Below are 27,608 nucleotides of genomic sequence, written 5' to 3' on the forward strand. Positions count from 1 at the left end.
GTGAACCAAAAATTGCTCTCAAATAAATTCTATTTTTTAAGAAAGCGTTGCTGATGTTGGAATGTGTAGGTATCAGGAGTTTCTCCTCCGGGTGCCCGAGGCCACACGTTGCAGGTGCAGGTGGTCCAGGGGTCAGGGCAGGATGCTAACGACTGAGCAGAAGTAACAAGAACTGTTCTGGGAGTTCCCGTCGTGGTGCAGTGGTTAACAAACCCGACTAGGAACCATGAGGTTGCAGGTTCGGTCCCTGCCCTTGCTCAGTGGGTTAATGATCCGGCGTTGCCGTGAGCTGCGGTGTAGGTTGCAGACGCGGCTCGGATCCCGCGTTGCTGTGGCTCTGGCGTAGGCCAGTGACTATAGCTCCGATTCGACCCCTAGCCTGGGAACCTCCATATGCTGCGAGAGCAGCCCAAGAAAATGGCAAAAAGACAAAAAAAAAAAAAAAAAAAAAAAAAAAAACTGTTCTGAGAAGTCAGGTCAACCGTTGTTGTTAGACTCAGACTTAATTAAACGGTCATGCCTAAAAACAGAGATAACGTAAGACAACTCCACTTCTGGGTTTTTGCTCATTTTTGTTCGGTTCTGTTAAATAGTATCCTTTTAAAAGTATTTTTGGGAGTTCTTGTTGTGGCTAAGCAGTAACAAACCTGACTAGTATCCATGAGGATGCAGGTTTGATCCCTGGCCTCACTCAGTGGGTTGAGGATCTGGTGTTGCCCTGAGCTGTGGTGCAGGGCACAGATGCAGCTCAGATGCAGGCCGGTGACTACAGCTCTGATTTGACCCCTAGCCTGGGAACTTCCACATGCCACGGGTGTGGCCCTAAAAAGACACACACACAAAAAAAAGCCTTTTTGGGAGTCCTCTTGTGGTGCAGAGGGTTAAGGCCCTGGCATTGTCGCTGCTGAGGCATGCGTTTGATTTCTGGCGCAGGACTTCCACATGACTTGGTTTTGGCCCAAAAAATAAAAAAGCATTTTTTAATACATTTCTATATATATTATATTTCTTCTCCATAAAAGTGACTTTGATCTAACAAAATATTGAAACAGAAGCAGGGACGGGAATAAATTCAAATACAACGGGAATGTAAAAGAAGTTAAATGCATATGGGAATTTACCATATGGTGCAATTTCTATGGGAATTTGTGTATGAAAACCCTTTGGGGGTTTAACGCGTGACAGCAGCAGGATGAAGACCGGACAGCACAGACAGCATGGAGCGTGGGCAGCAGTGACCCGGGAGGAAGAGAGGCTGGCGGCCGCATGTCTCCGCCAAGTGAACCCTGCACACATGTATCTACCCCTAAAACCCCATTACACTGAAAACCGGCTGTGATCAACACCTGGCAACGTGACCACGTCAGAGAGCAGGTGTCCCGCCCCCACCGAGTTGTGTCCCCAGAACCCAGAGAGGAGGGTGGACCCACCTGGCTCTCCCATGGGATCGGGGACCACGCCGACCAGCTTGCCGTACTTGGCGCCTCGCGACTGCAGGTCGAAGTAGACGTTGCCTGTTTCGTGAAGGTGATGGTGAAGCTGACTTCTCAGTGGTAAACACCCGCAGCCACACGAGCCTCGGCTAACGACAACCAGGACACACACAGACCACGGCCGCTGGCCCCCGCCACTGCGGGTTTAAACCAGACTGGCAAGGAGGACACGCACTGCAAGGCCACACCAACATCCGGTTGTGGAAGTGAAAACACAAGTCTAAGTTCTTTGTAAAATGCTGAAACAATTCTTTTTCAAAAGAAAAGAAGGAGGGAGTTCCCACTGTGGCTCGGCGGTTAACAAGTCCGACTAGTACCCATGAGGATGCAGGTTCGATCCCTGGCCTCGCTCAGGGGTTAAGGATCTGGTGTTGCCGTGAGCTGTGGTGCAGGTCGCAGATGTGACTCAGATACGGTGTTGCTGTGGCTGTGGTGTAGGCCGGCGGCTACAGCTCCGATTGGACCCCTAGCCTGGGAACCTCCATATGCCACTAGAGCGGCCCTAAAAAGACAAAAATACCCAGGAAGCCTTGCGACTGTCAAAGACTCAGGCTCCAGGTCCCTCTCCAGCCGAGCTGGCAGGGACGCCAGGGCCACAGAGGAAAAAGAAGAGAGTGGCTTGGGAAGAGACGCCCGGTGACTGGGTGCTGCCTGGTCCCCTGGGGGTCCTTCCTCCTCACTCAGCGTTTATGACTGAGCCTGAACGAGGCGCTGGGACAAAGCAGCATGAATACCGTGGTCAGAGGTCAGGAGCCCTCTGGACATCCTCAGAGAGAAAGGGCTCCCTCGGCAGAGGGCCCGGGTTTCTGTCCCCATTTGCTACACCACGTCTTCCTTCACAAACAAAGATCAAGTTCAGCCGAGCTTTTGAAGAAGTGCCACAAAGTCCAAATGAATGGAGTGCCAGTTAATGGAAATTCCTTTCGCACTAGTTACATCCGTGCTTCCTCTGTTAAATTCACAGTCAAGCACAGCAGCAAAACAGCACAGCACAGGACACCACGCTCTGGCCACACCTCGCCCTCCAGTTATAGGACAGCAGAGCCCCCGCTGTGTTTTCTGGAGCAAACGTGAAACATCCAGCTCTGCACAAAGGGCCTCGCCCTCAGAACCCGGCGTCTTCAGCAGACCCCACGCTGGACACCCTCCTCTGCGCCCCAAGGACACCGGCGGGTCACCCGTACAGACGCCTGCCTTCAGGTCCTCTGCCAGGTCCCTCCTTCAGGTAGAGCCCGGCTGGCTTAGGAGCTGCTCTTCGGCCTGGAGGCCTCAGGCCAAGGCTGCGCCCAGCATCGCACTGCTTCCCGGACCCTGTGAGGGTCTCCTCTCCAGCCACGCTTCCCAAGTCTGAGTCCCGCCCGTCCGAACTCTGACCAAAGCCTCCTCTGCCCTGGAGGCTGAGTGACCCTCCTCAGCTCTGGTATCGTGCTGCCCCAGCGCTGTCACCGTGGTCACAGTTTGTCAGCTCCCCCACCCGAAAAGCCTGCGGCTCACGAGGAAGCACAGAGAGCCCAGCCCAGGGCCGGGGCCCTGCTGCTGCTGGCTGCCCGTCAAGGACAAAAGAAGTGTGGTCCTGGACACGGGTGACAGGGACGACGGGCCCAGGAGCACCGTTCCTCCGGGGTCCCGCCCAGGACGGCATGCCGGTCACGCCACAGCCCAGCCACACCGGGGATCTGCAGCTTTCGCCTCGCCGTATTCGCGATGCTCGGGTTTTGTCTCCAAGAGGAACGGGCAGAGCCCCGAGGACAGGGTGCTCCGTACGACCCGGTCAGTGTCCTCAACCACGGAGCGAGCGGAGGGGGGGGTCTTGGAGAGAAGAGGGGGCACAGGAGGGGGCTCTCCAGCGCCCGGTCTGCTGAAGACGCTGCGTCTCTTTATTCAGAGACACACGGTGACGTGCTAGGCGTCTGCAGTTTCTCCCATCAGCGCATCGAAAAAAGACCTTCCCCAGGTGGAGACAGTGTCCGGGAGCCCGTCCCCAACCCGGGCCTGGGCCTGCGGTTGGCCTGCCACGGCCCCCGCTGTGTCAGGAGAGCTTGCAACGCTCAGGGAAGCCTGCAGGGAACACCTGCGCCCGCGCCCAGACCAGACCCGGCCAGGTCTGCTTCACCCACGCCGGCTTCCCAGACGCTGCCCCCCGCCCGCGACCGTGCAGGACGATTTTCAACAGAACTGATTCAACAGCTTTGCAAAGGGACAGTCGCCACGGGAAATCTCCCCACATGTTTGCAGCAGGAATCCCACCAAGACAGACAGTGGGATGCTCGGCCGGTCCCAGCGGCCCGCAGACCCTCCAGTCTGTCCGGGCCCCGGAACGGAAGCCCTACCTCTCGCGGTGGAGTAAGCGTGCCCGCTGGCGATGATCCCTGCGATGAACGCGACTATCTGAGGGATGTTTTCCGTCACCCTCATGTACACCGTCGGGGGGAGAACCTGCCGGGAGCAGAGGAGAAAGACCGCTGCCTGCGCCCCGCGGAGGGAGGCCGGCCCCACCGGCTCCTCCTCAAGCTTCTCACCTTCAAGGCCGCCATGTCTTGTTTAAAATCTTCTTCATAAAGGTTGGCGAGCGAGGCGGGTGACACGTTCAACTGCAAGAAGACGAGGTGAGCGTGAGTCCGGAGTGACCGTGACGGAACCTCAGAGGCACGGCCGCCCCCACGGCCCCAGCCCCCCGCCTCTGAGTGGCTCTGCTCACAAAGGGGACACATGTGTCATCGCCACCAAACTCCACCTTTGCTGCTTCGCCGGTCAGAGAGGAAGCAGCAGACAAGGTCATGACTTCTGATACAGGATTCCAAGCAGAGCCCCAAACACACACGACAGCCTCTGCTCTTCGGGGACCAGGGCGGCCAGCTCACCCCCCTGCAGCCACCGTCCCTTTCCCTCGGGAGCAAAGGAACGCAAGTGAAAGGTACATGAGGGAGGAACGTCTCAGACACCTGATCACAACGCGGCTCCAGAAAACAGGGACTGGGAAGGGCGCTCCATCCCCACGGGCCGGGGCTGGACCCCTGGGGACGAGCACCCCATGGAAGGAATCGGGTTCCCAAAGGGGGTGAGCACGGGGGCATGCGGCTGGCTCTGGATTCGGAGGCGGGGGGCAGTGAGCCAGCACACACAACAAGGCTCCCCCAAACACCTCCTTTTTTGTCTTGTCTTTTTAGCGCCGCACCTGCAGCATTTGGAGGTTCCCAGGCTAGGGGACGAATCAGAGCTACAGCTGCAGGCCTACACCACAGCAACACTGGATCCGAGCCTGGATGCTAGTTGGGTTCATTAACCACTGAGCCATGAAGGGAACTGCTCATCAGCATTTCTTATGCCAACCTTTTGTATCAAGCAATTTGCATTAAAGCATCTGGAATTAACCATTTTCTAGTGAGTTGTAGGTCTTTTCTTACTGACATATAGAAAGGTTTTTTTTGTTTTTTTGTTTTTTTAGGGTTGCACCTGCAGCATAGGGAGGTTCCCAGGATAGGGGTCTAAACGGAGCTGTAGCCACCGGCCTACACCACAGTCACAGCAACATGGGATCCGAGCCGCATCTGTGACCTACACCACAGCTCACAGCAACACCGGATCCTTAACCCACTGAGCAAGGCCAGGGATCGAACCCACAACCTCATGGTTCCTAGTCGGATTTGTTAAACCACTGCGCCACGACGGGAACTCCAGTGGAAACAAATCTGACTCGCACCCGTGAGGACGCAGGTTCCATCAGTCCCCCTTAAGGACCCAGCGGTGCCGTGAACAGTGGTGTAGGTTGCAGACATGGTTTGATCCCGGGTTGCTGTGCCTGTGCTGCAGGCCAGCATCTAGAGCGCCGATCTGACCACTAGCCTGGAAACTTCCATATGCCACAAGTGCGGCCCTAAAAAGTCAAAAAAAAAAAAAGGAATCACCAATGCCTCCTCGTGCTACCTGCGACTTCTCTAAAGACCTCGCTCGACCTGCATTTGCCGATGCCCACCCTCCCTCCTTCACCCACAGGTGGCGAAGGAATGGACCCACTCCCACCCCGGCACACCGGTCCCGCCCCCCCAGGCCCCACCAGCCACGCCACCACCACAGGTCAACAACTCCACTCCAACTCTGAAGATCACAGCTGCCCCCAACTCACCAAGTGCAGGGACACAGCTGTGTGGCCTCAGGTCCCAGTGAGTGTGGTGACACGTGAGACGCTGACCCGGGAGCCCCCTTCTGAGCATTGTTTCCAGAGGCCGCCACTGCTGTGCTGACACCTCAAACCGCCCGCACACCTGCTGCCTCAGAGATCATGAACCTCGTCCTTTCCTTTGTCCCGCATCCCACCAGCGAGGCCGGGCTGCCAGCACCCGTCCTGCTCGGCAGCACAGGGCCCACTGTCCCCGAGTGTCCCCAGCCCTGGTCAGCTCCTGCCTGGGTCCCAGCAGATTCAGGAGGATGCTGCACGCCTGCCCCACCCCTCCTTGGTCGTCCTAACAGCGGATGATAGGACACTCCTGCCTGCATCCTGCGTCCCAAAAACCCCAGTGCGGGGATGGGTAAGACTGAAGGCAGACGGCCCTGGACAAACGACTCCAGCCTCGGGACGAACTGGCGGTGGGCGGGGGGGGGCCAGCCCCTGCCCTTCGGCTGAGCAGCCGCTCCCCTCCTGCCTCTCCCCCGACTCCAGGCCCCTCGAAGGGACGGCTCCCACGGCCATGTCCGTATCTCATGACCTCGCCTCCAGGCTTAGGGGCGGCCACCTGACCCTGGCGCATACAGGCGGACATGTGGGGACGGGGCAGACATAGAATCGGACGAGGGTTTGAACTGAACGTCAGAGAGAACAGGGATGGGTGACGAAGCCCGAAGCTGGCACCGCCCCACCCTCGCCTGCGGAGGCGCCTGACACCCACTTCTCCCATCCAGCTGGGTGTCCCCGACTCACTCCTCTCCCAACACCAACGCCAGGGGTCAGCACTGAGCTTGCAACTTCCACCCCCCATCGGTGCTAACCCTGCAGGTAAGAGCTCAGTCCCTCCAGACACCCCCACTTCAGACGCCAGCAGCAGTGGGGTCCCCAGGCCAACGGCACTTCTGTCTGCCGACTACAAATTTGGGGGGTTTAGTCACAGAATTCAGAAAAGCCCTCTACCTCCTATTGCAGATTTCATAGAGGACACAACTCAGGCACAGCCTCACGACTGAGGCACGGGGACCAGTGGCACGTGCATGTCCCCTGCAGATCCACCCCCACCAGCACCCCTGCGTCCAGCCATCAGGACGCCGTAGACCCCGGCACTGGGGCAGTTATGGAAGGTTGACTGAAGCACCAGCTGGCGGTGAGGAGCCCGGCCTGGGGCCGCTCCCCTCCCAGGAGGGAGGCAGGACGGGGGTGGAAGCTGCAGCTCTAGTCACGGCTGGTCTCTCTGGCACAGCCCCCGTCCTGACACGACTTAGGAGCCCAGGCTCGGTCGTCCCACGAGCTCAGAGAAGACACACCCTCAATCCCGCTGTGGACCAGGAGCCAGGGACACAGACCAAACGTGTCTATACTGTAACTCGGCCCTGAGGTGAGCTTCAGGTTGGTCTGGGTTTGCTCAGGGACCCTAAACCACTCTCTACTCACCACGTCTGTCCCACTCTCGATGCTCGGCTCCCACCGGCCTCTCCCGGCGGCCCCCTTTCCTACTGCACCCAGCTGGTCCTGGGCGAGGAGGTCCCCTGACTATGGAACAAGGGACCATCCTGGAAGGGCCGCCCCCGCTGTGTTCCACGGATGCTGGACGGACTGGCACCCACACAGGACATGCTCCGCCTCTCTCATCTTTACTGCGCTGGCTCTTCACAGCCAATCCCTGCCTAAGGCTTACGACCTGGAGTGGGCCAGCATCCTCCCAAAAGTCCTTCTTTTTTTTTAATGGAAGTTCCCAGGTCCAGGACTGAACCCAACCCCGCTGGGACCTATGCCACAGTGCTGGGCGGGGGATCAAACCAGCACCTCTGTAGCCACCGGAGCTGCTGCAGTAGGAATCTTTTTTTTTTCCCCTCTGGTTTTTTGCTTTTTAGAGTCGTACCCGCAGCATATGGAGGTTCCCAGGCTAGCAGTCCAGTTGGAGCTGTAGCCGCCGGCCTATACCACAGCCACAGCAATGCCAGGTCCTTAACCCACTGAGTGAGTCCAGGGATCGAACCCACAACCTCATGTTTCCTGGTCAGATTTGTTTCCACTGCGCCATGACGGGAACTCCTGCAGCCAGATTCTTAAACCACTGTACTGCAACAGAGCTCCCCATTAAGTCATTTCTGAGCCCCAGAAAGGCCCAGCGATCTTTGCACGCCTCTACCTGAGCTTAAAAACTAAGTCACAAAGGAGTTCCCGCTGTGGCTCAGCAGGTTAAAACCTGACATAGTCTCTGTGAGGATGCAGGTTTGATCCCTGGCCTCGCTCAGTGTGTTAAGGATCCAGCGTTACAGCAAGCTGTGGTGCAGGTCACAGGCATGGCTCAAACCTGACATTCTGTGGTGTCAGCTGCAGCTCCATTGCGACCCCGTGGCCTGGAAACTTCCAAATGCTGCAGGAGCGGCCGTAAAAGAGAAACAGAAACAAAAAAGCAAAACCCTAAGTCACACAGAGCATCTGCCTGTGGGTCCGTCTGCCTCACAGACACAAGCTCAAGGCCAGGAACCACCCCCCTCACTCTGTTCACACAAAGCCGAGTCCAGGCCTGAGCCCGGACGCAGACGGTGAAGAGTTCAGGGACAGTCCTGGAAACGGAAGGCCAGTCCCCCACCGGGAGCACAACACGCTGGTGGAACCACGCAGACTAAACACACGCGGGAAGGCCCCTGTGCTGAGGACCAGAGGAACCGCGCTTACGTCGGAACCGGTCTTCAGCCCTGCTGGTACCTCTCTCTGCAACAGTCCGGCTCTGAGGGACAAAAGGTACCAGATAAACCCCCTCCTTTACCCGGTGAGTCCACGCTGGGAAAACACTTAAGCAAACGGAGGGAGGAAACAAGACCCTCGCGGCAGCACTATTTTTAACAGCTGGGAACAACGGGCAAAGCCGCGAGCAGTGGGAGCCAGAGGATGCTCTGAGGAGCCCCGCGGGGAGCACGGGCTAGTTCCCAAAAGGCAAATCGACAGGAAACACGAAGACGAGGTTTCCAGGAAACAGATCTGAGCGACACTAACAGAATCTGGGAGCGACCCAAAAGCCCCCAAATGAGGACGGTGAACTGCAGTACGTCCATGTGACGGAATGTTCTAGACTATTTGAAAATGTTCTAAAATGCTTAAGAACATGAAAAACCGGGAGTTCCTATGGTGGCTCAGAGGTTAACGACCCTGACTAGTATCCATGAGGACGAGGGTTCAATCCCTGGCCTCGCTCAGTGTGTAAAAGAGCCAGTGTTGCCGTGAGCTGTGGTGTAAATTGCAGATGTGGCTCAGATCTGGCGTTGCTGTGGCTCTGGCGTAGGCCGGCGGCTACAGCTCCGATTGGACCCCTAGCCTGGGAACCTCCATGTGCCACGGGAGCGGCCCTAGAAAAGGCAAAAAGACAAAAAAAATTAAAATTAAAAAAAAAAAAAGAAAAAAAAAAGATGGCTGCAAGAGATATTTAAAAAAAAAAAAATGAAAAACCCCTAAAAATACAGTAAGTGGGAAAAGCAGATGACAAAACAATTGAAAGCAAAAACTGCTTTTTCTTAAAAAAAAAAAAAAAAAACCACTATACACATGTTCGTACATTTTTCAAGTTGTAGGAATGTAAAGCACTCAAGGCAGGTTTTCCTGCAGATTCAATAATTCAACAATTATTCGTAATCTTCAGAGGTAATGATTACACATAGCTACACGTATCTACAATTATTATATGTATAGTTGCCAATCATATAAAACAGAGGAAAGCAGCCTCTTAAAACTACAATATTTTAGGGAGTTCCCATTGTGCCTCCGCAGGTTATGAACCCAACTAGTATCTATGAGGATGTGGGTTCGATCCCTGGCCTCGCTCCAGGGGTTAAGGATCCGGTGTTGTGAGCTGTGGTGTAAGTCACAGACGCTGTGGCTGTGGTGCAGGCCGGCAGCTACAGCTCCAACTTGACTGCTAGCCCGGGAACGTCCATATGCCGCAGGTGCAGCCCTAAAAAGCACTATATATGTATATGTAACGTTTTATTTTATTATTATTTTTTTTTTTTTTTTTTTTGGTCTTTCCTAGGGCCGCTCCTGCAGCATATGGAGGTTCCCAGGCTAGGGGTCGAATCAGAGCTGTAGCTGCCAGCCTACACCACAGGCACAGCAATGCCAGATCCGAGCCGTGTCTGTGACCTACACCACAGCTCATGGCAATGCCAGATCCTTAACCCACTGAGCAAGGCCAGGGATCAAGCCGGCAACCTCATAGTTCCTAGTGCGACTCGTTAACCACTGCGCCACGAGAGGAACTCCTGCAACATTGTATTTAATCCTGTTAGAATCCCCCTGACTTCCTCTAGGTGCTGTGGGAGATAGGAGTGCCCTGCTCAGTCGCTAAGTGAGAAAGTGAAACGTGATTCCCTAGCCCAAAAGCAGCCTTTGGCCCTCCATCCATCAAAAGGGAGCGAGGCCTGTACCTCGAGGCTGAGGGGCCAGAGGAGGGCCTGCACTCGGCCGGGAAGCCCCGACGGAATGCAGTGGTGACCAACTGTCCTTCAGGGCAGCAGAGCAGCCAGCCGGCCAGCCACGTGGGGACAGTAAGACTGTCAGGTAGGTGAGACCACTGAGAACCCAGGCACCATCGGCGCAACCCAGGCTCACTCACCTCGTTGGCTCTTTTGATGATTTTATCGTCCACGTCTGTGACTCCCATCACCATGACGACACTGCACCCAAAGACCCTGGTCAGGATCCTCCGAATTATGTCAAATCTAACGTAGGAGCTGAAAGACAGAAACGTCAGGCCGCCTCTTCTGCCGAAGGCATCGCCGCCATCGGCAAAAGGACATCGTGTAACTCGGAGCGCGTGAGTCCACAGGAGCTGGAGGACAGCTGCGAGGAGCTGTCTGACGGCCCGCGTGAAAAGTACAAGGTGCTGCCTCCGTCTCGGGACACAGCATCAGCATTTCCAACTCTAGAGCTGTTTGGGAAGCTGACAAGTATTGGATTGTATAAAAATTCACCGTGGGTCCATCCAGCAGGTTAAAGGATTCGATGCAGCTGCGGCTCCGGGCAGCTCAGATTCAGGCCCTGGCCTGGGAACATCCATATGCCACAGGTGCGGCCCTAAAAAGACAAAACCCAACCACCCCTACCCCTCCTGCCTAAACACACACACAAACATTCAGGGTCAGCTGATCTCATGGCCTCGACTGTTATTTCAACAGCCTCTTAACACCTGCGCTCGTAAAAAAACATCCTCCCTTGAAAACGGGCCTCATATTATGACCCCTGGACTGTCCATACGCACTCCTCAAACACAGCTGAGCCAAATCCTAGTGACAAGTGACCTCCGAAACCCCTTCCCAAGGAGTTTAAAGGTTAAACATCCTTCTGAAGCCTCAGCTGCTTACTACAGATTGAGCAAATTTCCAGCACCTCACAGGGCTGCTGCGTGCAATCGCAGGGACTGTGCGGCAGGAATTCCAACAAGAGACAGTTCTCACTAGGACGACTGCCACGCCTCGCTGTTGGGAAGAACTCCATGAGAAAACAGGAACAGCAGCCCAAACAAAATGAAGGTGTTCCCTTGTGGCCCAGCAGGTTAAGGCACAGCGCTGTCTCTGCAGTGGTCTGGGATGCTCCGTGATGCAGGTGCCATCGCCAGCATCACGGGTGATGCCAGGGCTAAAATGAAAAGGTCAGCTTGGCCTGAAAGAACTTGGGGGCTGCAGGACCCCGAGAGCTGCAGGTGCCTGCTCCCCGGGGCCACCGCCAGCTCCACAGCCGCCTTAAAAGCCCAGGTGCAGGACAAGGGCCGCGGACTCGGGACTGCCTTGCCCAGCCCTGCCCAGCAGCTCTATTTGTAATCTGGGGACAATAGCACCACCACCTGGTGAGGTTAGAGGACTACACGGGCTGGGGTTTGTAAAGCATCTAGGATGGTGCCTGGTCAGAAGCAAACGCTCAGCCTCTGCAAAAGAGGCTGGTGGGAGTTCCCGTTGTGGCTCAGCAGTAACAAACCCAGCGGGTACCCATGAGGCCACAGGTTTGACCCCTGGCCTCGCTCAGCTCTGTGGGTTAAAGATCCAGCATGGCCGTGAGCTGTGGTGTAGGTCGCAGACACAGCTCGCATCTGATGTGGCTGTGGTGTAGGCCGGCAGCTGTAGCTCGATTAGACCCCTAGCCTGGGACCCTCTATATGCTGTGGGTGCAGCCCTTAAAAAAAAAAAAAAAAAAAAAAGGCTGGTGGGGAGGGCTGGTAGGGTCAGCAGGGAGGCAAGTGTAGAAGGGAACCCGGAGAGGAAGTGGGGGCAGGTGTGCAGAGGCGGCCTTGGCAAAATCCTAACTTTACCCAAGAGCAGGGCCGCAGGCCTGACCACCCGGCCGAGACTCGCAAGCTCTTCAGAAACCCGTGGCACTCAGGTTTCTGCAGTGCAGGGACCTCCTCCTGAGGCTCGGGCGCTCCCACAAGATGGACCCAGAGGGTTATCCTGGTGGGGCCGGAGCGAGTCACACAGAAGCTTCTGGAGTGTTGGTCGTGTTTCTGGGTCTAAGCCCTGAGCACCGACTCAGCTGCACCCTTAAGAGCTGTTCTCGTCGCCACGTTTGAGGGGCGAACACAAACTGCCACAGAAAGACCCGGCCCCTCTGAGATGAAAATAAGACAGACCCCTCCTACCCACCTTTCCTTCAGAATTTCTTCCTCGGTCCTTTTAAAAGGTACCTAAATGTTTTCAATGGCTAAATAATGGCTGCAGCCTGTGTCAGTCTCACAACTCAGGGAACTTGGAGGCACCTGGAGCTGCCTCTTTGAAATGAGGTTACTGAGGAAGCCAATGTTCCTCGTCCAGCGAGATGGGAGGGGCCCGACCTGAGCCCGACACCGTGGCACACCTGCCCCCATCAGCCAGGTGTGCCCACCCAAGTGGGGGGTTGTGCCTCTGAAATCATTTTAGTGCGTTGCCTATGACCACACCCCACTCTGGTTTAACATTTATTCAATAAAAAGACTGTTTTCTTCCTTTTTTGCCTTGGTAGAGAGATTTTCCAGGTTGGGAGAAACAGTCACTGCTGTTGGGTTTTCTATTTCCCCACGTATTTTACACGTCAATAAAAAGATAAAGTTTTTAAAAAAAGATAAAAATACGCTCTTTATAATAGGAAGTTAGCTCAAAGTGAACTCAAAAAAAACGACTGCTGGACCATTTATTTTGTCATAATACACACAAAAAGTTCAGACCTTGCTGCATGATAAATAACTTTTTAACACTTCACTTTTACTCTGGATCTAAATAACAACAAGTTTAAAAGATGCACAAGAGGACATAGAAAATACTAGGGAAAGTGGCAATTTTGATAAACGGAGGAGCCAGGGCCGCTTACAGTTGAGAGGTGAAGACAGGCAGCCCCTGGAGCCAGCTCCCCAGGCCCCAGCCCAGCCCAGCCCTTCCCCAGTGTGCCACCTCCTGCAAGTGGGCCTTTACCACACTGCCCACTTCGGGTCCTGGGTTAAGCAGCCGTCACAGGTGCCACTTCCTAACATGGTGGAGAGCCAGCACGACGGCCACTGTCATTACATCTCAAAGAAGGAAAGTGGCCTGTCCACAGTGGGACGCCAATAAGCGAGAGGGCGGGGGGCAGAAAGAGCTCCTGACTAGCTGGGCCAGGGGCCCTTGCAAAGGCCTCATCTCACTAAACCCAACAAGAAGCATCTGATTCCCAAACAGGTCATTTTTCACCGCTCCTCGCTGCCTCCCTGAGTGTCCTCACCTGTGAAATGGTACTAGGTTCTTCAACGGTTACAAGAACCAAGTGAGACTGAAACGCGAATACTTCCCGCAATGCCTGGAATGCAGTAATTACTCGGCATTCTTAAATTGGCACTTGAGGGATGGAAAAAACCTGCAAAAGGCTTTTTTCTTCCTAATCTAATGGTCGCTTAAAGTGTGAAAATTCAAATTGTGGACACTCACCAAGCATGGCCAAGGTGTGCGTGATCATAGACTGTTGGTCCACAGCTATACCTACGGACAAAACACTCCATTTGAAGCATGTTTGCAAGACAGGCCACCACATTCTGTTACCATCACCCTATAACCATGATTTTTTCAACAGGAACCACTTCGGGGGAATGCCTAAGTCGGGGTTCTATTGCACTCAAGTCGCTAAATTCATAGCCAAAGCCGTCACCATTCCACAGCGTCTCTAAGGGTTCTGCCAATCTGCTTTATTACTTATTAACTGCTTCCACCCGAGAGCCCAATTCCACTTTCCACGCAGAGCCCCCGCCTCAGGAAAAGCTGGGTCCACAGTCCTTCCCGCCCCACATGCCCCAGCACCCTGCTCCCCCAAGCCCCGGGGGGCTACCAAGAGGCGGCATCCGCGCTGCTCACGATCAAGGGGTCTTTCCTCCGGGTGAGGCTGTTGTACACCTTGACGCCCGTGTCGTAGCCCGCAGGCTGCAGCCACTCTTGCCCGCGAGCCCCCGACGCCGCCCGCCCAGACGCCGGCCCCAGGCCCAGCGCGGCGGGCAGGAGCTGGGAGCCCAGACGGGCTCCGCGCGTCCGCAGCATGGCCGGCGCACCAGCCGAACTGAGGCTCGCCGGCCCCGCCCACTGCAGAAGGGCCCGCCCACCCGGAAAGGGCCTGCCAGGCCCCGCCACCCGGAAGGGGCCAGTCAGGTACCGCCCACCCCGGAAGGGGCGGCCCCGCCTCCCTAGGGCGCTCCGCCGTCCGCGGCTGCGCAGGGGCAGAGGGGCCGGGCCCCGGGGTGGGGGAGGGAGCGGCGGGCGCGGGATTGTGGGCGACCGACCCGGCGACCGCGGGCAGAGGCGCTCCGCTCGTCCACGCCTCAGCGCAAGTGGCGCGGGGCGTCTGAGCTGACCCGGCACGAACCTGGTTTCGAAGCGGGTCCCCCGGCGGGCCCTCGCCTGCTCGCGGGGCTCGCCTGCATCGCAACGGTGCACACACACAACAGACCCCCTCTTTCTGTCTCGGGAAGAAAGACCTAAGCTAGGAGGCCACCCATCCACCAAGCATGCATAGTAGGAAATGTCTGCTTGGGATTTACTTTAAGGTTAAAATTTCTGTCGGTCTGTTGAGAACAAAACCATTCAGAATTGCGGCTTCGATGGGACTTTTTAGAAGTTGCTTTGTCTCGAGAAACACGTCCCTATTACTATCTTGCAAAACAGCGTGGAAAAGAGAAAAGATCCCTTTGCCTTTGCAGCGCTCAAGAGCGCAAGGAAGTTCCTCATTTCTTTTTTTGGTTTGTTTTGGTAGCTCTAAAGAAAGGCAAGTACTTAAGAAGAGACGAACTAGTATGTTCCTGGAGCACTTACAAAAACCTCTCCCCCACGATCCCTGGAGTCCAATTCTGCAGTTCTATTTCAAGCTTAACGGTAGTCTAATGTAAACTGGATGCTAATGCCTGACGCTAAAATGTTAGGACCTATTTTTAGGATTAGGAGACCTCCACATCAGTGCTAAGCTGGGGCTCCTCCACCGCTTCCCCACTGCCTGCATGCTTGCCTTGACGTTGTTTTGTAATTCTCTCTCCTTTCTCCTACAACGTGTGAATGTTTCTCTCCAGGAGTACTTTAGATTGAAAATTCTTTTGGAGACTCTTACTGCACCCAGCAACCAAATTCAGGGGGGGGGGTTCCCCTGTGGCTCAGCGGTAAGGAACCTAGCGCCCAGGAGGACGAGGGTTCAATCCCTGGCCTCAGTGAGTTAAAGGATCCTCCGTTGCTGTGAGCTGTGATGTAGGTCGCAGAAGCGGCTGGGATGCGGCGTTGCTGTGGCTGTGGTGCAGGCCAGCAGCCGCAGCTCAGATTGGACCCCTAGCCTGGGAACTTCCATATGCTGTGAGGGCGGCCCTAAAAAAAAAAGACTCAGGAAAGCGTTGCTGAATTCATCTTGGATGAAACCTACCTGTTGTGCAGGTAGAAGGGAATTTGGGCAGTAAAGCGTCTGATAGAGAAAGCTCTGATCCTGATACTAGACGTGCCAGTGAAAGAAGAAAATGAACCAAGGCTTCACTGCCATCTGTGGAATTCAAGGAAAAAGCCTGAAGTTTTTGGAAACTGCTTTAGTAAGTCTGAAGACCAAATCCTGTACACCAACCTGGATAGCTGGCATGTTTTACTTGGCCCTGAGAGATCATGATTTTTAAACTAACAATGGAATCTTCTGTCCTGTGAAAACTGGTCCTGTAAGGGGCTCAGTCCTTAGTCTGCAGCAATTTAGCTTTTCTAAAGTCTTGGGGGAATCTTCAAAGATCAACACATCCATTATTTAATGATGGCTAAAACAGGACTCCTCCTGCAGGTCCAATATTAAGGTAAAGTGAAAGTGACTGGGAAGATGCATTAGCATCTACACCTAGAGAGAGAGTAGAGTCTTCGGAATTTGAAGTCGGAACAAGGAAGTTTATTAAGGTTCTATACCATCATGAATGCCATTTCTTACTCCTGAATGACAACAACAACAAAACGTAGTTCTCAGCATGGCATTTTCTTTTAAAGCAAAATTTTGTAAATCCAAAGTACAGTAGGTAGGGTAGCATATTGTTCAGGGCATTGCAGGTTTGAGATAAATGTACTAGGATTTATATTTTAAGCACTTCAAAACAAAGAATTGTATGTTCATCTCTTTTATTCCCATAGGTTTGAGCATCTCCATTAAAACTAGAAATACCCTTTTCCATAGTGGCATATTTAAAATGCCCGATCAGGAGGTCTCACTGTGGCCCAATGGGATCCCCCGAGTCTTGGGAGTGCTGAGATGCAGGTTCAATCCCCTGCTCCACAGGGTGGGTTAAGGATCCACTGTTGCCGCAGCTGTGGCTTAGGTAGCAACAGTGGCTCAGATCTGATCACTGGCCTGAAGACTCCATATGCCAAGGGGCGACCAAAAAATAAATTAATTAACTTAATTAAATGACTGATCACCATTAACTATATTTTACTACTGGTCCTCTAACCTTGTCCAGAAAACAGTAAGTCATTGGTATACATTTTAAGAACTTTGTAAAGCTAATCAAATATTTTCTGACTTTTTAGCCCAAGGGGTAAATTAAATGTCTTGTAGCCATTATTCACCACTGCATTCCTAGTGCATAAAAGACATGGTAGACAATCCTAAATACTTCTTGTTGAATGAATAAAAAGCTGTTGTGTTTCACACGTCTGTCAAGTCCATGAAAAAATGAGAGGAATCATTATTGATATGACATCTCCATGTGCCTCCAGGGCAGCCAAAAAAAAAAAAAAGACATGACATCTTGATTTAAAAAAAAAGGCAAAAAAGAACCTGGAGTTCCCGTCGTGGCCCAGTGGAAACGAATCTGACTAGGAACCATGAGGTTTTGGGTTCGATCCCTGGCCTCCCTCAGTGGATTAAGGATCTGGCATTGCCATGAGCTGTGCTGTAGTTCACAGACAGGGCTTGGATCCCTCCTTGCTGTGGCTGTGGTGTAGGCCGGCAGCTGTAGCTCCAATTAGACCCCTAGCCTGGGAACCTCCATATGCCACGGGTGCAGCCCTAAAAAGACCAAAAAAAAGCAGAAACAAACAAAAAAACCTCCGGGATTTCCCATCCTGGCTCAGCGGTAACCAACCCAACTAGTATCCAGGACAACTAGGATTCGGTTCCTTTCCTGGCTCAGCGGGTTAAGGATCCGGTGTTGCCCTGAGCCGAGGTGTAGGTCGGAGACAGGTCTGGGATCTGGTGTTGCTGTGGCTGTGGTGTAGGCCTGTAGCTGTAGCTCCAATCAGACCCTTGGTCTGGGAACTTCCATATGCCACAGCTAGTCATTAAAAAAAAAGAAAAAAACAACAGCAGGAGTTCCCCATCGTTGTGCAGCGGAAACGAAGCCAACTAGGAGCCATGAGGTTGCAGATTCAATCCCTGGCCTCACTCAGCGGGTTAAGGATCTGGCGTTGCTGTGACCTGTGGTGTAGGTCACAGACGCAGCTTGGATCCTGCGTTGCTGTGGCTGTGGTGTAGGCCAGCAGCTACAGCTCTGATTCAACCTCTAGCCTGGGAACCTTCATATGCCACAGATGCAGCTCTAAAAAGCAAAAAAACAAAACAAAACAACAAACACTCCAGCTTGATGGTCATTGGGAAGGGTAAATTATTTCTCACCTTTTTTCTTTCTTTTTTTTTTTTTTTTAACAGCTGCTGGCCTACACCAGAGTCACAGCAACACCAGATCCGAGCTGCATCTGCAACCTACACTACAGCTCAGGGTCACACCGAATCCTTAACCCACTGAGAGAGGCTAGGGATGAAACCTGGACCCTCATGGTTCCTAATCGGACTAGTTTCCACTGCACCATGACAAGAACTCCACCTTTATTTTTTTTTTTTAATTTATTTTTAGTTTTTTGGCTTTTTGCCATGTCTTGGGCCGCTCCCTCGGCATATGGAGGTTCCCAGGCTAGGGGTCGAATCGGAGCTGTAGCCACCGGCCTACGCCAGAGCCACAGCAACGTGGGATCTGAGCCACGTCTGCTACCTACACCACAGCTCACAGCAACGCGGATCCTTAACCCACTGAGCAAGGCCAGGGATCGAACCCACAACCTCATGGTTCCTAGTCAGATTCGTTAACCACTGCGCCACGACGGGAACGCCCACCTTTATTCTTAAATTCAGATAAACACTACTCATTTTAGAGCCAGTGAATGCAAGGATTAAAAGAACCTCTTTCTTGTTACTGTACTTTAAAATTACGTATATGCGTTTCTCCTATGCAACGTTTACTCTATTCCATATAGTCTCTTCGTTGCCACATAGTGTCACAGTATTAAAGCCTTTTAAGCAGGCTAGTGGCCAATAAATGAAACTTTACCTATCATTTGCTTTACACTGGGCCCAAGCTGGAAAAGTGTGACTCTCTAAGTAAAATAACCACTTTCCCAAATATCGAAGTGAACGTTTCCTGATGTGAGGGTGCGATGAAGGGGTAGAATGAAGATCAAACCCATTTACCTCAAAGTTTTACTCCTACTCGTCGTTTATCACCGCAGCAGCGTTCCAACCCATTTCCAAAGACGACCAGCCCAACTTAGTCTGCACTGACAGCCACATCGCGGACTGCTCTGCAGATCGCTGCTAGGGGCACTGCGGATCAAAACCTATTTTACAAACACTGGCTCGGTCTGAATGACACTGAGTAATTAAGAAACTCTCCCGCGGTCTTGGTTGTCACGACACTGTTCTCCGGACACTCGGGAACTCCACCAGAACGTGATGAACCGCAGAGCATCGATTCAGTCCCAGGGGGAGCGGCCACGGGCAGCAGGGCACCCGGAGCCAGGCGAACCCGCCCACCCACCCGTCCGAGAGACGCAGCGCCGCCCAGGCACAGAGGCGGTAGGGACGTCAGGGGCCGAGGCCGAACTACCTGACAGGGTTAGAGTTGGCGACACGACACCCGCCAAAGGACAGGGCAGGACAAAGGAGGCCAAACGAGTCCTCCGAAAAGCACCAAGCGCGGCGCAGACCCGCACGCCGCGGACAAAGCGGGGGAGGGGGCCACGCCCACAGGCGGGGCCTCGGCCGGAAGAGGCGGGCCTCGCGCGGCCCCGTCGTCTAGGCAACGGGGCTCCTCGGAAGCCCAAATCCAGGCGTTTAGGGCGGGGAGGAGGGGGAGGGGGGCCCAAGGCTGCACAGGGAGAGGCCCCCGGGACCCGGGCGCCCGGACGCTTGCCCCACCACGGCTTGGGTGGTCTTTCGAAGTGGGGGCGCGGACTTTAAGAGAGGATTCCATGGCACATGCGGGAAGGGGTCGGGGTCACCTGCCCTCTACGGGGACCCGGCCTGGCGAACCGCTCCCCTCTCGGGTCCCTTTGTCTCCAAGCCGCTCGGCGCTGGGCTCCGGCCGGCAACACAAAGGGCGGGCGGTGAGGACCGCGCAGGCGCGGGAGCCGCCGAGGCTGCCGGGAGTGGTGGTCCGACTGCCGAATGGTAGGTCTCCGGCGCGGGCAAATGGGCCTCTTGGCCACACAAGTACGCATGCGCAACCACTTCCGTCTTGCCGGGCCAGCCTGGTCCCTCCGCCCCCGGAGGGACGCGGGTTTCTAGTAGTAAGAGCCGAGGGGGAGGTGTCCGTGATCGCCCCGCCTATTCTTTCTCCTGATTGGGCCGCCGGGGTGAGGGCGGAACCTGGATTGGCCCTCGAGGTTGCCAGTCTGTTCCGGGCCGTACTTATTTCCCGGCTGCGAGGCGGGATCAGGAGTGTGGGACTGAGCAAAGGGAAGGAGATGGTGACCCGGGATTGTGATGGTCCCGAGGCCGGGTCGGTTCCAGAGAGCTCTGGGCTATGCCACCTGCCTCTCCCGCAACACCCAGCGGCCATGCAGCCCCGCCCAACGCACTTTGCCTGCAAGTGCGAAACTCCCACTAAAGTTTTCAGCTCGCCCGCTGCCCCTTGCCCCCGCGGCCCCTGCCCCGGCAAAAGTGACAGACAAAGCCACACCCCCGTGCGGCGGGGCCGGTGAGGGGCGTGAATGCGGCGGGGGCGGGGCCCACGGGGGAGGGGGCGGTGGGGCCAGGACGCATGCGCGATGCAGGGGGCCGAATGTTTCCCAAGTGTTTGAAACTGGTATTTGGGTTTTCCACGTTGGACAAGTGCGGCGCGGCGGGCGGCGCGCGCCCCTTCCCGCGCTCGCTCGGCCCCGGCCCCGGCCCCTGCGCCGGGGTGCGCGCCCGCACGCCCGCCCGCGCCCGCCCCGCGCCCGAGGCCGCCGAGCTCCGGCCCGGCCCGCCAGGCGCCGGTCCCCGGGCCCAGGCGGTGCAGCTCGCAGATGTAGCGGCGCGGGGCCGGCCGGAGGGGAGGCGCCGGCGGGCGGGAGCCTTGCATTTTGCAGCGCTGGGCTCCGAGGGGGCGGGGGCCGGAGGAAGCGGAAAGCCGCGCCGAGTCGCCGGGGACCTCGGTGAACCATGTTGAGCCCTGCCAACGGGGAGCAGATCCACCTGGTGAACTATGTGGAGGACTACCTGGACTCCATCGAGTCTCTGCCTTTCGATCTGCAGAGAAACGTCTCGCTGATGCGGGAGATCGACGCGAAATACCAAGGTACGGCGGGATGGATGGGCGGGGGCGGCTGCTCCATCCCCGTCGGTCGCGGCGCGCCGCGGGGCCGCGGGCCGTCCTGATCCCCGCTTGGGGAGCCTCGATCCCGCGGCGGGGCCCTGGCCGGACAGAAACAAAAGGTCTGGAGCGTCTTTGATTTGCGAAGGTCCTTGTGCGCGAAGCCCGGACACGGAGGAGGAAGAAGGAACGAGAGGTCTCAATGCCAGGCTGCGCGAGCAAAGCGCTCTTTGTAGTGAAGTGACGAGGCGGGGTGCTGCGGGGGAGGGGGCGCAGGGGGCGCCGGCTGAGGCGCCGAGGGAGGGATGTGCAGCGGTCGCTAGCTAGGGGCTCAGAGACGGTGCTGCGCGCAGGGCTGCTGGGAGGGCAATGCGGGCGAGGGGTCCGCCGGCCCTGCTCGCCATCCCCGGAACCACCTTCACTCAGTCCCGAATCTGAGTGTTACATAAAGTCCGGGGTCGGTACTCCGCGTGGTGCAGCCCCAGTCGCCCCCACCCAGCCCCCGGCCCTCCCGCGGTGCTGGACACGGAGCGAGGGCCGACGTACGGGGGGCGACGCGGCCGGGTGTAGTTTGCGGAGGGCCAGGGCTTTATTCTGTGCGTGCAGTGGTCAAGGGGAGGGGAGGGAAGGGAGGATGGGGCGAGGAAGTCGCCCATCTGTGCTGTGCTCGGGGGGCGCAGGCAAATATTGTCGACTTGGAGAGGAACATGGCAGGGGAAGAGGACCTGTGGGTCGTTCTCTGCTGCCTCGGCCGCCCAGAATGCCGGAGAGAGACGGAGGGTTCGGGTCCGCTGGGAATTGCTGGCTGTTGGGGAAACTTTCCTCCCAGGTCAGGCATCGCATTGGGGCTGTGTTTGGAACGTGGATAATCACTCCGAGTTTACTAATGTTTACAGGACTGCGCAGCAGGGAAACGGAAGAGTGGGGGGAGGTGGAAAGCCACTACATGCCCCACAACAGACAAGACTCACGCGAGGAAGGCGCCCCTGCGCGCTCTACCCGAGGCTTTGCTTCGCAGCGACTTTTATAGGAGGCTTATTAGCATATTGTGAACGTTCCCCCTTGGCCTTCTGTGATTGGCCGTGGCCTCTCCCATGGAATGTCCTTATCAGTCCGCTGCTGAACCATTGGTTGCTGAGCCGGATGAGGGCGGGCCTTGCGCAGTTACTGGCATAGATCTCTGTTTCCGCTGCCTCTTTTTTTCTCTTTCGTAGAGGGGCGGGGAGGAGGGAGGAGGTCGAGTTGATTTGAACGTCTTCAGGTCGCCCGGCCTCCGGCCCTGCATTGGTTATTGGTGCTGCTGGGGCGGGCCGAGTTCTCTGACCCTGGGTTGTGATTGGTGCCCCACCTGGCCACCGCCCTCCGGTCCAACGATTCCTACTGGCAGTGGCTGCCGGGGCGGGGCGCGCCTCCCACTGGCCGCCTACCCATTGGCGGGGCTGAGCCAGCCTCGCCCCCGCCCCCCACCGACGCGAGCTTGGCCCCTTCCGCCGCGGAGTAATGGCGGCGCCCGGGGTACAGGGCAAAGCTGGCGATCCGTGTCGCTGGGATTGCCGAGGGCGCAGGCGGGGCTCCGGGTCGGGTCCCAGGGACCCGCGGGTTCGGCCTCGCGGAGCAGCGGACGCGTGAGTGACCCGGGTCTGGGGCTGCTTCTCGGTGGTCGGTGTCCCGGGACGAGAACTGAGTGGCCCCCTGTGCGCTGAGCTGGGAGAAGGCTTGCGGGGTGGAGAGACGAACGCGGGGAATTTCGGGTTTTCTGGGGCTTTGTGGAATTCTCTCCAGCGCTGTTCGCTAGCACTGTTAGGGAATTTCAAGATGACGAAAAAGTTTATCCTTAACATTTTCTGGCGTCCCCGTCAGTATGCCCCTAAGGCTGCTTTCTTACTGCTGTCCCTACCGCAGGAAGCCGGTTTACTGCTGCAGAACCAGTCTCTTCAGTCGAGTTAATGCATAGTTGGTGCGTTTTGGTTCATTCGGAGAAAATCAGTCCCCCTCCCACCCAGGTGCACTTTGAAGCCAGTGCCCCGAGTGAGCTGCAGAGCCTTCCGTCGTGATAATAATGGTAGTAATATTATCGTAATAATAGTTGATAATTTGGTTGCCATTTACAATAAATGTTGAGATACACACCATATTTCCAAAAAATTAAGCCTTTTTTTTTTTTAAGGGCCGCACCCGCGGCTTATGAAGGTTCCCAGGCTAGGGGTCGAATCGGCGCTGCAGCTGCCGGCCTACGCCACAGCTCAGGGCCACACAAGATCCTTAACCCACCGAGGAGGCCAGGGATGGAACCTGCGTCCTCATGGATACTAATTGGATTCGTTTCCACTGAGCCACGACGGGAACTCCTGGGTTGCCAAACTTTGGTTAACAGTATTTGCTTAGTAAACATCAGTTGGGTGTTAATTCATAAGGATGGATTATAACTAGTTTACCAATGATACTTTGGGTTATTTGGAATTAAAAACATTTTTAAGTTACTATTAAAGTATTTTTTAAAATGCCCAAGCATCCCCATGGAAGAGGATCAGCAGTGGTCAGAGCTGATGCAGCTGAGGAAGCCAGGTGTGCTGGCAGAATGCCTCCCTAGGTAGTGCTCAGATTACTGTTTCCAGATGTTTGTGCTTCAAGAGGCTTTGCTGATAGAGTACTTTGCTTGGGGCGTCAAAGAAATGTGTGCCATTGTGTAGGTAAAGAGAATTTCGTGATGGGATGTTTTTTTCCTAAAGTGAGGCTTCACACAGATGTAAGCTTGCTTGTGAAGTGAAAGAAGCTGTATGCCATTAAATTTTAAATTAGCGATATGATAGAATTGTTCTCTTTTCTATGAAATGTTAACATTCTTTTTAAAAATTGAAATTTGGTTACTGATTAAGCCAAATGATACAGTTTCGTAATGTGTAATTCACTTAAAAACACACGGCAGAAACTCATTTTAGTATCTATGAAATAGAACCTGGATAGGTTGAGCACAGCTATTTATTTTCAGAATTAATTACTCAAAGAGACCAGGAGGTTATGACCTTCCTCCTTTCTGGCGGCAGGCAGTCTGCACTGTGCCCCTAGCAAACGTCTTCAGAGCTATCTTTAGCTGAAGAATACAGCCTGGGAAACAATGTGTGCCTAAATCGTGTGGGCCTAAATTCACGCTTTGCTCTAGGGTTAGGATTATGCCTTATAACTAAATTGGAGATAGATCTGGTAGGGGCGATAATCACATTTTAGACACTCACACACGTCCCCTTCCTAGTTGGAGAATAGAATTGCCTTAATTTAATGATTACTGTTTAGGGAGAATAACTGGGGATTTCTACCTGTGTATTAAATGGGCTTTTGGCAAAAATACTGACTTTATTCTTAATTTCCATCAGATTATCTAAGAACTTTCATTTTGTGAGAAATTGCTTATTTACATTTGCCAAATTTATACATTTAAAAATCACATAAACTGTCAAGTGTTGTTATTAGGGCTCAGGGGGTTAAGAACCCGAATAGTATCCGTGAGGATGCAGGTTTGATCCCTGGCCTTGCTCAGTGGGTTAAGGATCCGGTGTTGCTGTGAGCCCTGGTGTAGGTAGCAGGTGAGGCTCGGATCTGGCGTGGCTTTGGAGACTCAGCAGCTGCAGCTCCGATTAGACCTCTAGCTGGTAACTTCTATGTGCTGCAGCTGCAGCCCTAAAAAGAAAAAAGAATCACATATACAGTCTTCTAACTTATCCAAGAAGTTTAGTAATGAGGGGGTTTTGTTTGTTTTGACAATGTTTTAAAATATGTTGCCTTTTGTAGCTATGTTATTGTTTTAAGCAAGCAATGCAAAAGTAAAATCTGCCCCCTTTGTTTTAAAGCAAGGCTAGATTGTCTGGCTTAAATTACTACAAAAATATTTGAATAAAAACAATGGAAATACAGGATATAATCATTAATTTTATAGAAAATAAAAGTTTAGACCTCAGCACTTTGCCTAAATTTGAACTTTCTCCCTAATTGCCTGTCCAAGGAATTGGCTTTTATTTTGGGGACAGACAGACAGACACACACACACACACACACACACACACACACACACACACACGGCATGCGGAAATTCCTGGGCCAGGGATCGAACCCATGCCACAGCAGCAACCCGAGCCAGGTGTGACAGCACCTGGGTCCTTAAGCTGCTGAGCTACCAGGGAACTCCACAATGACTTTCTTGGAGACTAGAGAGTTGCAAGGCTCGGTAGTGTATATACCACATGGGTATAATGCTTATTTTTTCCTTGGCAGAAATCCTGAAGGAACTGGATGAGTATTATGAGAAGTTCAAGCGGGAGGCGGACAGCGCACAGAAGAGGAGGGTGCTGCACTGCATCCAGCGGGCCCTGATCCGGAGCCAGGAGCTGGGTGACGAGAAGATCCAGATCGTGAGTCAGATGGTGGAGCTGGTGGAAAACCGGACCAGGCAGGTGGACAGCCACGTGGAACTCTTTGAGGCACACCAAGAGGTCAGTGACACCACTGGCCACAGCAAAGCTGGCCAGGATAAGTCCAAAAATGAGACAATCACACAGCCAGAGAAGCCCAACAACAAGCGGTCCCGGCGGCAGCGCAACAATGAGAATCGGGAGAACGCAGCTAATAACCACGACCACGATGACGTCACCTCCGGCACCCCCAAGGAGAAGAAGGCGAAGGCCTCCAAGAAGAAGAAGCGCTCCAAGGCCAAGGCGGAGCGGGAGGCGTCGCCCGCAGACCTCCCCATCGACCCCAACGAGCCCACGTACTGTCTTTGCAATCAGGTCTCCTATGGAGAGATGATCGGCTGCGACAACGACGAGTGCCCCATCGAGTGGTTCCACTTCTCCTGCGTGGGGCTGAGCCACAAGCCCAAGGGCAAGTGGTACTGCCCCCGGTGCCGCGGGGAGAACGAGAAGACCATGGACAAGGCCCTGGAGAAGTCCAAAAAGGAGAGGGCCTACAACAGGTAGTGGTGGGCCCGGCTGACCGGGGAGAGCGGACAGGCTGGTATTTATTGCATCGCCACCTGGACAGCGGGCGCAGGGGCTGTACGGCGTGGGCCTCTGCAGACCTGGGAAAAGGGGCCGCTCCTTCTGCAGGGATGGCCGAGTTCTCTGCGTTTTCATTGGTGCACACGTGTAACAAGCAAGGGGTCTGTGGATCAGCATTTTAGAAACTGCAAATACAGTTTGAATTAAACACTCAAGTGAGTCTCTGATTTTGTTTTTTGTTTTTTCCCTGGGGGGCCAGGGATGACCTGGAAGCAACCTAACACATTAAATGTGGAGAGAAAAGATTCCATTTAGCTATTATTTCATTTTAATAAAAATGTTACTACTTCATGAACAAGTTTTTTTTTGTTTTTTTGTTGTCTTTTTAGGGCCGCACTCACGGCATATGGAGGTTCCCAGACTAGGGGTCGAATCACCCTACAACACAGGCACAGCAGCACAGGATCCGAGCCGCGTCTGTGACCTACACCAGATGACAGCAACGCCGGATCCTTAACCCACTGAGCCAGGCCAGGGATCAAACCCACGTCCTCATGGATATGAGTCAGGTTCGTTACTGCTGAGCCACAAGAGGAACTCCATGAACAAGTTGTTTTAAAATTTGGCAAGCTGCTAAAAAGATAGCCCATAGCAAATTTGTTTCTTGCTATAAGAGTGTATAGCCATGTAACAATTCCATAAAAAGGTTTTTGACGTTTGAAAATTATTTTTTAAAAAGCTAAATGGTCACATTTTACATGACAGACTTTTTATATACTAGCCCATTCCCCAAATGGCCATTTTTAAATGATTTTTTTAAATGGGTACATTTTTTTTATTATTAACGCAAACAAGAGTGGTCTAGTCATGGAGCTTCAAATCACACTTTTGTTCCCACAAATACTGGTGCCGCCAGCTACAACTTAGAAGAGATACAAGTATATGCTTCCCCATGAACCTGCACTTGCTCTGTTATAATCAGAAGTGCAGCCACATGCCACTGTGCACCCAAGCTGCATTTCCTGCTGTGTGCATGAGAGGTGTACAGGTGTGACATCAAGAAATAAATGCAGGAGTTCCCTGGTGGTGCAGCGGATTAAGGATTTGGCCTTGTCACTGCTGTGGCTCAGGTTGATGCTGTGGAGCAGGTTTGATCCTGACCTGGGAATTTCAGCATGCCACTGGAGTGGCCAGAGGAGAAAAGAGAGAAGTGTACCTTGGCCAGTTTATTCATCTACCAGTATATTTAATCTTGACATAAGTTTTAAGTTCTTAGCTTAAAAATATGTACACCAGCAGTTTAGACAAAGCCTTAAGCAAATTTTGTATTATTTTTCTCTCTTAATAATGGAGTAGAAGTTATCTAATTGCCAACCAAAAATAAGTGTCCAAACAGAGTCTGTGTTTAGACCAGGGGTTGGGAAATGACTGCCCACAGGCCAGACGCAGCCTCCACCTGCTTTTGTAGGGCCTGTGAGCCAAGAAGGATCTTTTACATTGTTAAATGGGTTTGAAAAAAAAAATGAAATAGAAAACATGTCTATTACATGACATGAAAATGATATGAAGTTCAAATTTGAGTGTCTGTAAATAAAGGTTATTGGCCCACAGCCAGGCCCATCACTAACGCGTTGTCTGCGGCTGTTTTGTATAACGGCAGAGTTGAGTGGTTGTGACAGACCCCGTGACCCACTAAGCTGCAATGACTGCCTTTCTGGCCCTTGGTAGAGCTGTGCTGACCTCTGAGTTAGATAACTTCTTGCAGGATAATCAGTGTCCTCCACCGGCCACACATTGTAAAGGTCAGTGGAATTTTCATTTCTAAGCAAAACGCAGTTCACGTTAACCACGTTTTAGAGAGCGTCTCTCCGTGGTCTGTTAGGTCTCGGAAGCCGCCCCGAGGAAGAACC

The 27,608-nt window shown here is 53.9% G+C and overlaps 2 protein-coding genes across 8 annotated transcripts in view; one reads left to right on the forward strand and one right to left on the reverse strand.

Moving 5' to 3' along the window:
• CARS2 (cysteinyl-tRNA synthetase 2, mitochondrial (putative)) overlaps positions 1–18,915 on the reverse strand; it is a 38,072-nt gene extending 19,157 nt beyond the window's left edge. For 2 of the 5 annotated variants that reach the window (XM_021065913.1, XM_021065914.1), the window contains exons 1-6: positions 13,975–14,219; positions 13,581–13,631; positions 10,271–10,388; positions 4,013–4,084; positions 3,824–3,929; positions 1,431–1,514 (exon numbers count right to left, since the gene is read on the reverse strand). In XM_021065913.1, coding sequence (XP_020921572.1) covers positions 1,431–1,514; positions 3,824–3,929; positions 4,013–4,084; positions 10,271–10,388; positions 13,581–13,631; positions 13,975–14,180 — 637 coding nt within the window. In that variant the 5' untranslated portion in view covers positions 14,181–14,219. Of the gene's footprint in view, positions 1–1,430; positions 1,515–3,823; positions 3,930–4,012; positions 4,085–10,270; positions 10,389–13,580; positions 13,632–13,974; positions 14,247–18,606 lie in introns of those variants that run through there. The other 3 variants (XM_021065916.1, XM_021065912.1, XM_021065915.1) reach the window with 3 other exon arrangements.
• On the forward strand, positions 19,251–27,325 carry ING1 (inhibitor of growth family member 1). 3 transcript variants are annotated; one of them, XM_021065917.1, is made up of 2 exons: positions 19,251–19,584; positions 24,977–27,325. In XM_021065917.1, exons 1-2 carry the CDS (start codon positions 19,386–19,388, stop codon positions 25,675–25,677), a joined length of 900 nt encoding a protein of 299 aa, XP_020921576.1. In that variant the 5' UTR covers positions 19,251–19,385; the 3' UTR covers positions 25,678–27,325. The 3 variants fall into 3 exon arrangements, with proteins under 3 accessions (XP_020921576.1, XP_020921577.1, XP_020921578.1); XM_021065918.1 differs by lacking the exon at positions 19,251–19,584 and adding an exon at positions 20,357–20,695; XM_021065919.1 differs by lacking the exon at positions 19,251–19,584 and adding an exon at positions 21,330–21,880.

This window comes from Sus scrofa, chromosome 11 (assembly GCF_000003025.6).
Source record: "Sus scrofa isolate TJ Tabasco breed Duroc chromosome 11, Sscrofa11.1, whole genome shotgun sequence".
Classification (NCBI taxonomy): Eukaryota; Metazoa; Chordata; class Mammalia; order Artiodactyla; family Suidae; genus Sus; species Sus scrofa.

Coding starts and splice junctions, on each gene's coding strand:
- ING1 (XM_021065917.1), top strand. CDS start 19,386: ATGGCACATGCGGGAAGGGGTCGGGGTCACCTGCCCTCTACGGGGACC. Junction 19,585..24,976: donor GGTGGTCCGACTGCCGAATG/GTAGGTCTCCGG, acceptor TTTCCTTGGCAG/AAATCCTGAAGGAACTGGAT.